This window comes from Echiichthys vipera (assembly GCF_963691815.1).
Source record: "Echiichthys vipera genome assembly, chromosome: 13".
NCBI lineage: Eukaryota > Metazoa > Chordata > Actinopteri > Perciformes > Trachinidae > Echiichthys > Echiichthys vipera.
Genome location: NC_139838.1, coordinates 23,945,718 through 23,956,507, shown reverse-complemented (window position 1 = coordinate 23,956,507; position 10,790 = coordinate 23,945,718). Strand labels below are relative to the sequence as shown.

The following is a 10,790-nucleotide window of genomic DNA, read 5'->3' as shown; positions in this document are numbered from 1 at the left end:
CTTTAGCACACGTTTTGGCTCCTAAAATAAAAGGACCCTACCTCCACATTGTAATCAAATACAGTTACTGAGTAAATGTACTGAGTTTCAGATAGTTGTCACATGTAAAGTAGCCCTAATTGTCACATAAATGCAATAAATGTGATGAAAATAAACGTATTTAGTAAAATACAAGTACATTACCTCGGCATTGTAGTCAAATACAGTTCTTTGGTAAATGTATTTAGTTATTTTTAGGTCTTGTGTTAGCTTACCTGTTGATTCATTAAGCTCGCATGCTCAGGCACGCGCGCTGCTCGTGCCTCGCGCTCTGTTCACATGACGTTTCCCAGCATTCTGCGGGCGCGGACAGAAACACCAAGGAAGAGGATGTGGGTCGGGGACGGTGAGTGTAGTTTCTTTAAAACAACTCACATATCTGTCGTTATCGGATCATTTATATCGTTTTAAAGCGGCGCCGGATGTCAGAGACGAATACGAAACGATGTCATTGTAGTTTAACGTTTCTAAACGGCTCTAGAGAGAGAAAGCAACAGGGTGACCGACAGTTTAAAGTCCGCCGGTAAGTGGGCGAAGTTGTCACCGGTTGCTAACCGTTGGTAGCCGTTGGTAGCCGTTGCTCTGGAACGTTAGCCAGGACTGTAGCTGCTGACGTCATGTGAGGATTTTGACAGTGACGTTTGTGTGGAGGAATGTAAACAAGAAGACTGAAAACACCCCAAAGAGAGGCGGTTTTTTACGGCATGAGAGGCTGATATCTGAGCCGGAAACTGATATCCAGTGTTGGACAGTGACAGGGGCGAGCGTGTTGTTGTCAGTTATCAGCTGTTTTTGGTTTAAAGGGGCTGCAGGAGGACAACACCGGCTTCACCAGGGGAACAACAGGATTCAAGCACTGAGTTATGCAAAACAGAAACTGAAAACATGGACTGGACGAGTAAAAGTGAAACCAGGTTAACACGATCTAGACAAACAGGTGGTTGGTTATTATAATCTCTATAGTAGTGATAGACTGATGCATCTGTTGGCCGATATTATCTGCAGATTTTTTAGGTGGACCCTGGCTGCTGCATTAGCTGATAGTTTTTTCCTGGCATTATTTTCAGACAGGCGTCCACAGACAGCTTCCTGTTACTGGAGAAACTGTTTTGAAGTTCATTAAATGTTCCTTTTCTTAAAAATTGAGACTCGTAACATTTGTTATCAACATTTTGTAATTTTTATGATGTAAATTAAGAGCCCAAAGTAGTATCGGCTTCAAATATTGGCTCAAGAAAGTTTGGCAATCGTCATTGGCTAAGGCTGATGAAAATCCATATTGGTCAATCCCTACCTCATAGTCCATATTTGTGAATGTGGCTGTTTTCAAGGATAAAAAGTTGTGTGGAAATGTAATGAAGGTATCTGGTATAACAGAATTATCTCGCCACATTTAGTCCATAACACATTCATTTAAAGAGAGACATTAGTTTGTTTTTTTTGTGTTTTTCTGGCAAGAACAGCAAAGATTAATCGATTAGTTGTCAACTATTAAATTAATTGCTGTCCATTTTTCAAATTGGTTAGATAAATTAAAAACAAATGGTTCAAAGATCATCTGTATATTGGGCTGGGATGATGCTGTTCAAGCCTTCAATGTTTTTGCACAGTGTCCTAGTTTTTTGCTCCAGTGGTCCAGGCTATTTACGCTGACATTTTATTTTATGAACATTTAAAGCTGTGCTGCAAAACAGGTCTAGTGGCCACATGAACATTAACATGATGAATACAAATGTCATCATTCATCCATCATCTGCAACCGCTTGGCTGGAGCCGATCCCAGCTGACATTGGCCGTGAGGCAGGGCAGAGACGGCCAACCATCCAAACTCACATTCACACCTACGGGCAATTTAGAGTCACCAATTAACCGAACACGTGCATGTCCTTAGACTATGTGAGAGCCCGGAGAGAACCCACGCAGACACGGCGAGAACATGCAAACCCCACACAGATCCACACAGATTCGAACTAGCAACCCTCTCAACAATGGAAACCACCACACCACCGCCTCTTGGGGCGGCCAGTGGCACAGTGGTCAGATCAGTCACCTCGTCAAAGAGGCTGAAGGTCCTCTAGGCAGCGGCCAGGGGTTCGACTCCAGCCTGAGGCCCTTTGCTGCACCCCCCCCCCCCCCACCACCATTTCCTGTCTGTCCAATATAATAAGAGGCTTAAAAACTGCCAAAAAATAATCTTTATAAAATATTTAAAAGTTGCTGGTTAAGCCTTAGGGGTTTGGGAAATACAACAATGATCCCGTCCTATCACATATTTGTCATGCAGCCTCCCCTCCAGGCTGCAGCTGTTTGCTTGAGGATTTGCTGGTGGTGTGTTCAGAGCGTGCACATAACATAACAAACGTCCACATGTTTTTATTCAGTTATCTAGAAAGAGAGCGGACTCTTGATGTAAATGTTTTCAATATTTCAAATCTATCTCACAACAGATATGCAACTGTAACTATTGTTTTTGTTGTGATTAAAATTATCTCCAGTGCTTGATGTCATCACAGTCAGCGAGTCTCAACTGGCCTAGATTCGAAGTACTATCCTCAGGCTGTAGTGAACTTCAACCCTTGACCAAGCAGATTAAACATAATCACCACATCAATGCGTTTTGCTGCAGGGGAGGAGATCATTAAGATCTGCGTGTTTACCCTTTGGGTGATGTTCCCTTTTCTTCAAGATATACATCACGTGTCTGTTGTGTCGAGGGCTACAGAGGCAGATATAAAGAAGGCTAAACATTATTCTCGTCTCTCTTTCTCTCCCAGCCTCAGATATGGATTACAAGGTTGTGTTTGCAGCCTTGGAGACAGTATGTGAAGACAACATTGCTTTTTTGTGCGGGCACTCTGATTTGCCGTACGGCGCTGTTGCCAAGCGCCTGCTCACGTGTATGAGAAAGATTCAGGAGCACAGCCGAGTTCTGGAGCCTGTGGTCGGCAGCTTCACCGCCGTCTTCCACCACTATGACTTTGACGCAGAAACGCCTGGGAATGGCTACCGCACCCTGGTCAAGGTAGTGTGACTGGTTATTCAACTCACTGCTGATCTTTGAGCTCTGATTGCTTTGTGCTAATGAGTTATAATACAAAAATGTTGATTTACTGTTTGATTTGAGCTTGTAGTTTAACAGCAGAGATTTAAAGGTGCTTTAATTAACATGTTAAATAATTATTATTAGAGGGGGGCTGCAACTAGTGATTATTTTCATTATTGATTGTTTTCTTGATAAATCTATGAATTATTTGGTCAATAAAATGTCTGAAAATAGTGAAAAATATAGCATATCTTTACCAATCGGTGCATTTTTTCCAATCCACTAATCATTTCAGCCCTACAGTATATAACGTTATCCAACTGTGTATAATTTCTGTACCCTAAAGAAAGTGTGTTTGAGATGCAGCCGTCTGAAAACTAGACTAAAAACTAATCTTGATAGAAGTACATGCAACACTGGCTTTGTTGTGTTGGCTATGACTGGTGTTATTCTGTATTTTTCATATTGACAGGAAACTAATTAAAAGACAAAAAACAATGTTGTGTTAGTACTTTCCTACCCTCCCTGTGACATTCAGTGTGGTTCTTTGTTTTTAATATTTGGGAAACAATGGTAGTAGTTTGGTAGTATTCAACGTTGGTTTTGATCTTTTCATGGGATTTGTTCATAACAATAAAAATATGGAATATCACCCTAATCATTTAAATACAGGCTCTCTACCTCCTCAAAAGCAAAAGTTACATTATTTTTCTTTCTTTCTTTCTTTCAGGTCTTGCTGTCTTGTCTTTTGCACATCATTCATAAAGGCCGTTACATTGCCTCCAATTACAACAGTGCCTTCTTCAGGGCGGACCACAATGCCTCAGAGTTGGAGGCGTACTGCAGCGCTCTGTGCCAACTGCGGGCCCTGATCCACCTCGCCCAGCGGCTGATCAACAACAACGACTATGGCCAGCTGTACTCCCTGCAGGACGACGACCTGAGCAGCAGGTTTGTGCAGGAGTACAGCTCCATGCACAAAGCGTGTTTCTATGGCCGCTGTCTGGGCTTTCAGGTTAGTCAGCAATGACTCGCTGACTTCGCACCAGTTGCTTGTGAATTTGCAATATGTAGTCAAACATCACAATAACCAGCTACCAGTTTAATATTGTGATTTTGTCAACTAAAATATTTTAAGAAGTCCGATTGAGCGTTGAAAGGAGCCAGTTGAGGTGGTTCGGGCATCTAGTAAGAAAGCCCTCTGGGCGCCTCCCTAGGGAGGTGCTCCAGGCACATCCAGCTGGGAGGAGGCCTCAGGGAAGACCCAGGACCAGGTGGAGAGATTATATCTCCACACTGGCCTGGGAACGCCTCGGGTTCCAGTTAGAGCTGGTTAATGTGGCCCAGGAAAGGGAAGTTTGGGGTCCCCTGCAAAAGCTGCTGCCCCCGCGACCCGACCCCGGATAAGAGGCTGAAGATGAGATGAGATGAGATTGAGCTTCATAATGAAAAAGCAAAGCTCTCAATATTAACGATTAATTAATTAATTGTTGTTTCTTTTCACAGTTCTCGCCAGCTCTACGTCCTTTCCTCCAGACCGTCGTCATAAGTATGGTTTCATATGGAGAGACGTTTGGTAAACAGCAGTCTAGCTTCGGTTAGTCTTTGTTTTGGGTCTTGTTTTGTCCATAATGTCATGGTATTGATGTGAGGTCCTGTTGTGGCCTTTCTAAATGCTTCATGCTTAAAATCGTCCCTCTTCTTCCAGGTTTGGCCGCCCTTTCCCTCCTCACATCAGGGAAGTACGTCATCGATCCAGAGTTGCGGGGCGCCGAGTTTGAACGCATTACCCAGAACCTGGACATGCAGTTCTGGAAGTCCTTCTGGAACCTCACAGAGTCCGGCCTTTTCACAGTAGGCAGGGTCAAATATTCTTCTACTGACTATTAGCTGAGTCCTCTTCAGTGTTTCAACTGCTCATTCCCCCTGCGTGTCTTTCTCTGTCCAGGGCTTCAGCAGAATATCCTCTAGCCCAGTGCAGGTGAACTTCACCCTCACCTTGCCTGCTATCCCCCTACGCCTCCCACTGGCCTCAGACCCCAGTCTAGAAGCCACTGTGTCACCTCCACTAGCCCACTGGGGCCCCGGTCCAGTCAACATGCGACTGATCTCCCATGAGCTTCGAGAAGGACAGGTGAGGCTCCACGGGTCTAATACAGGCAGGTGGTGAGGAACTGGAAAAACGGGGCTGTATTCTGTATGTAGTCAAATTGCCACACCCAATGAAACCAATGAAATACATACATTTTTGACCACTCCTGAGTTGTTTTTGAACATGATAAAGTCCCCAAAAGGCAATTCATTTTGGGAGGAAGAAGAAGAAGCAACAGCAAATCCAAAAGGGTCTTTGTCCGGTCGACAGCGTGACTGTGACGGTTGTTGCATATTATAGAAAAAAGAAAATGTGTTTATCATGATGGGAAAAACTCTCTCTATTGTGTAAAGTAAATGTCATGTGTTCATCATTAATTACCTTTTGACTTATCTTCTAACGTTATAGGACAGTGAAGAGCTGCTAGCTTATTCTCGATCCGATACTCCCCCCATCTCCCCGGCCCATCTCCCCTGGGTGCAGAAGCAGCCTCGCTCCCCCTGGCTGCTCATCCACTTCCATGGAGGGGGCTTCGTGGCCCAGACTTCCAGATCCCATGAGGTACGGCCATGCAGCACACAATGCTGGTGCTAACTGTAGAATAATGTCTCATGTTGTTAATTCTACCATAGTTATAACCAGAGATTTAGATCCTACAGTTTACAACAATCCATACATTAAATACAATCAGAATAGGCATGTTTGCAATGTATCGCATGATTTATTCTGCTCTCATTCATGAATCAGAATTATCTCCGGAGCTGGTCGAAGGTGCTGAACGTACCAATCCTCTCCGTGGACTACTCGCTGTCACCTGAAGCACCTTTTCCCAGAGCTCTGGAGGAGTGTTTCTACGCCTACTGCTGGGCTCTGAACAACTGTCATCTGCTGGGTACGAGTATAACGTCACACTCCAGGCTGGAGGAAACCAACAGAGAGGATTCATGCATTTTATTTTCACAGATTAACATTTAAATCTGCTAAAATCTGGAATAACTATATATTTATCAGTGGGTTTTTTTCAGATTTGTTTTGTCATTAGCCTTTAATTTGCTAAAGAGAGTTACTGTTTAACTATGTATTTACTATATTTACTGTTTTTTAAAAAAAACAGATTCAAACAGAGAAAAATACAGATAGAAATAAGTTGAGTAAAATATGAAAGTATAGTAAAAAGACAAACAAACAGAAATGCAATAGAATAAAATGTAAACTTATGTAAGTGAAGGTGTTAACATACAGTGTTTATTATTGAAATCACTTGTAAATATGAGCATTTACTCACAGTTATAACATAAACAACTGCCTGGATATCAGAGGAAATTTTATTTTAAATATATGCAAATATATGCATATTGGTATTTAGAAATACACTGTGCAAATGTATGAGCCAGGTTACTCACACACGCAGCTCTACAGGTGGCTGTATTTGTAGAGAAAGCAACAGACCGTAACAGATTCTCCCCGTTCCCTTTGTAGATAGCACATGGACACAGTGTACCAGTTTCATATGTGGTGCTGCTGGTCCCCCAGGAGGAGGGGCACATCACGTCCTCAAAATGGCACGTGAATCGTTATCTGTACATTATCAGAATATGGGACAGGGAAAGTGGCGTATGTGCCCACTCATATGGAAAGAAAAGTTTAGAACTGTTAATGATAGGACTGAAAGTTAAATGGTTTAAGGCTCCAACTAATTATTATTTTCATTGTTTATTCATCTGTGGATTATGTTTTCTGTTATTTTGTCTATAAAATGTCACAAAAGCCCAAATAACATCTAGATAACACATCTAGTAAAGAGCATGATATAAAATCCTTGTTTTTTTAATCATCATTATTTATTTAGGTTCTGACAGTGTGTGTGTGTGTCTGTCTGTCTGTCTGTCTGTCTGTCTGTCTGTCTGTCTGTCTGTCTGTCTGTCTGTCTGTGTGTGTGTGTGTGTGTGTGTGTGTGTCTGTGTGTGTCTGTGTGTGTCTCTCTCAGGCTCCACAGCGGAGCGGGTTTGTCTGGCAGGTGACAGCGCTGGAGGAAACCTCTGCATCACTGTGTCCATGAAGGCCATATCCCTCGGCATCCGAGTCCCTGACGGCATCATGGCCGCCTACCCCGCCACCTTACTCACCACTGACGCCTCGCCCTCCCGTCTGCTCACGCTCATCGACCCGCTGTTGCCTCTAGGTGTTCTTGCAAAGTGCGTCAACGCCTATGCAGGTATGTTTGTTTGTGTGTGTGTTTGTTTCACGCCTCATTTAAGGGCTCTTTCCGATGCCACTGGAACAGAAAACAGAAGAGGGATTTATGTGTGAACCCGATGGGTGGGAGGAAAGGAAGATGAGAATAATTAACACCTGCTGTCGTGTCCGACTGAAGATAAAGTCTGTATTAACCCACGGTCTGATTTGGCTTAATTCTCACCAGCTACACCACACAGTTAACTTACTGGTTTGGCTCAGTCTGATACCATTTGGAGGCTTCTGGTATGTCAGAGTCTGTCACTTAGCTCTCTAAATCATTGATTATAAAAGAATGATTTCTATATTTGGTTTAAATATTCTGTGTTATCCAGCTTCATGAAACAGGTAGCTCAAATCAAGCAGTGTGATTGTTTCATAGCCGTGGCACAACAACCACATACACCAGCTATGATGTCTGATTTTTTATTTCTTTGCACATTTCAATATCGCTCCTCTTTTGAGAATCATCGCTCTTTCTGGCGGGGAACTGAAGCTGTTATCTGTGACCTCTTCAAAGCCACTAGACTCCTTTGATATAAATGTATTAATGTGTAAATACAGCAATTTGAGTGATGACAGCATTTTGTTGCCATGTGAACGGTGTATGTACTGTATGGGAGGAGAAGCTAATAATCAGGATCTATCGCTTGGCTCTCTTTAAAGACACTGAAGTAGAAGCTGTTTTCTGCCCAAGCTCTTTAATTTAGTTTTATCTCTTGAGTTTTCTTTTTAACCACAAAGAAATCACGATATTCACCGATTCATTAAATGACCCTTTGTCAGACTGCTGCAGTAAATCTAAAACTATCTGTGTTTGACACGTCCACAGTGACAACAGAAAAACTTCAGCATATGAGCCACGATTGCATCCTTAAAGGTTGAATTTGGAGAATCTTCATTAAGATATATTTAAAAAAAATAAAAACACGTCCACAGAGCGTTTTGAGGGGTACAGGATGAAAGTATTGCTTTTCCATAAAAAATATATTTAGTCTAAATTAATATTTAAAACATTTTTTGATGGGTTTGACAATGACTTTCTGTCACATTCTGTTTACATTGTACCAGTCAGTAGCGTTGGGCGTTGCGGGGGTTGCCAGGGTTGCCAGGGTTGTCTGTTGTTTGGTGCAGCTACTGTGGGCTGGCACTGGGGGCCAAGCATTCACTCGATGGACGGAGATAAAGGAGTTGAACGGCTTTATAATCCAAGCCCAAATGGCTACGTTTCTCCTTGATCAGTGAGCTGACTTTCATGTTTACTAAGCTGTAACGGCTAATGGTAACTGTCAGTCAAACTCCTCTGCAATACTTCTTTTTTACGGTCTGATTTTCCGGAGGCGACGGGTTCAAACAGGCTCAAACAGACTCAAACAGACTCTGGTCTCCTGTAGGCTACTGGGCCGGGTCTGACCAACCTGGCAACAAGACTGCTGGAATTATTTTCTGTCGTTGCGACTACGATCTTCAGACACCAGATGGTGGTGTTCTGTTCATTCTCCATATTCAACCTTTAAGAGCCAAAATTCATGTTCCGTTTTGTCTGTTTCTCTGATATGTTTAATCCCTCGCTTACGTCACATGATCTCCCTCCCAGGTGTCGACTGTCAGGTGGTGCAGCCTGCAGTGGGAAGCAGCAGTCTGAGTGCTCTGGGCAGAGACACCGCTGTGCTGCTCAGCGACCTCACCCAGGGAGCCTCCAACTGGATCCAGTCCTTTCTGGACCCCAACAGGACTACAGGTGGAGTGCGCTCACTGTCGTCGGCGCAGAGGAGGACTCAGAGCAGCCAATCTCTCAGGACATCCACTCACACCTCCGCACCAAACTGTGAAGGTCACATAGATTACCCAGATGGCTTTGAGCCCCTGCGCTCCGAGTGCCTGGCGTTTATTCGTCCAACTTCCTGCCCAATTATCAGGAACCCGTTTGTGTCGCCCCTGCTGGCTCCTAACAACCTACTGGAAGGCCTGCCACCTGTGCACATAGTGGTAAGAGAAGAGGAACTGAGGAGCTGAGCCTGGAGTTTATATCTCCTAGAAAAACCTGATCTTGACCACCTCATACTTTCACAACACACTGATATGATTCAAAACAAAAGGCTGGAAAAATGCAAAATTTGTGGGATCTGTTATAGCGCTAGATAGATAAATCTTCCAGACTATTATGAGATTAGCTTTTTGCAGATATATCAGTAGAAAACGAGATCCAGAACCAGGTTTGAGGTTTTTCTGACTCCTCCTCGTGTCCTCACAGGCTTCTGCTCTGGACGCCTTGCTGGATGACTCTGTGATGTTTGCCAAGAAGCTGCGAGACATGGGTCAGCCTGTGAGTCTGACCGTGGTGGAGGACCTACCTCACGGCTTCCTCAGCCTGTCACAGGTCGCCAAGGAGACGGAGGTCGCTGCGGAGATCTGTGTGGAGCAAATGAGGAAGATTTTTCAGCAGGAAAACCCGACGCCTGCTCTCCGCAATCGGCCCAAACTGGACGAGACTTCAGGGTAGAAACCGTCACTTATCTGACGTTCAAAGGACTTTTTGTTCCAGGATGGAGAAGAGATCTGTGGTGAGGGAGACGAAACAAATATAAGAAAAGGAAACAAGTCAGGGAGATTTATAAGGACGCAACAAAAACTGTAAAAGTAGAGGAAGCTAAGGGACGCTGCACATTTTCTGTGTATCAACAATTATCGAGAGAGCCACTACAACTTTCTATAACGACTCTAATATGATCCCAAATGATGACAGAAGATTAAATAATTCTGTATTTTTCTACCAAGATTTAACTTAAAGTGTTCAGACATCATGTTGAATTTCAGACATTTAAGTTCATATTATACTTAATTCAGTATATCAAACCTAATTCCTCCTGGACACCTGTCAGGCTCATGACTCTAGTTTCTTGCTTTGACTCCTGTTTACATGTTAAAGATCCATATCGAACAGACTGACTCCTCTATATCCAGCCCTCGCGGTAATTTCTGAGCTGATACTGTGCGTCAGTGATGTTGCTGTTGTGCCTTGACTCTAAAGTGCTGCTAAAGTTCATGAAGAATAACTTTGCCCTCATTACTGCACAAACTGATCGGGGTTAAAGTTGCACAGGAAACACATTCCAGAAACACTGTGTTATTAAAATTATTATATTTGGATTGAATGTATAATCTGGTTTTGCCAGTTTGTCACATGTTTACAACATATTAATAAGGAGGCCTTTACCTTGTGTTTACCAGCAGGAGGTGTTTGTGGGTTATGAAAGAAACTTGTTATACTGTAAATTAATTCTTAGTATTTGTTAATATAAATATTTAACTCTGTGTTGTCTTATTTAAAGACTGAATTAAATCAAAACTGCAATGATGGCTTGTGCTTATTTGAAGCTT

At 43.1% G+C, this 10,790-nt stretch overlaps 1 protein-coding gene across 3 annotated transcripts; it reads left to right on the top strand.

The window, feature by feature from the left end:
• Window positions 1–351: 351 nt before the first annotated feature.
• On the top strand, window positions 352–10,767 carry lipea (lipase, hormone-sensitive a). Of its 3 annotated transcripts, none has more exons than XM_083926201.1 (11): window positions 352–385; window positions 2,814–3,061; window positions 3,813–4,097; window positions 4,589–4,679; window positions 4,791–4,936; window positions 5,031–5,216; window positions 5,583–5,735; window positions 5,922–6,066; window positions 7,162–7,389; window positions 9,007–9,398; window positions 9,664–10,767. In XM_083926201.1, exons 1-11 carry the CDS (start codon window positions 370–372, stop codon window positions 9,910–9,912), a joined length of 2,139 nt encoding a protein of 712 aa, XP_083782327.1. In that variant the 5' UTR covers window positions 352–369; the 3' UTR covers window positions 9,913–10,767. The 3 variants fall into 3 exon arrangements, with proteins under 3 accessions (XP_083782327.1, XP_083782328.1, XP_083782326.1); XM_083926202.1 differs by having other exon boundaries at window positions 381–385; window positions 2,820–3,061; XM_083926200.1 differs by lacking the exon at window positions 352–385 and adding an exon at window positions 896–976.
• Window positions 10,768–10,790: the final 23 nt, after the last annotated feature.

Excerpts from the sequence above, each read along its gene's own strand:
- lipea (XM_083926200.1), top strand. The coding sequence starts at position 925 with ATGGACTGGACGAGTAAAAGTGAAACCAGGTTAACACGATCTAGACAA. Across the intron at positions 3,062-3,812 it reads GCTACCGCACCCTGGTCAAG|GTCTTGCTGTCTTGTCTTTT; the intron begins GTAGTGTGACTG and ends TCTTTCTTTCAG. Across the intron at positions 4,098-4,588 it reads GCCGCTGTCTGGGCTTTCAG|TTCTCGCCAGCTCTACGTCC; the intron begins GTTAGTCAGCAA and ends TTCTTTTCACAG.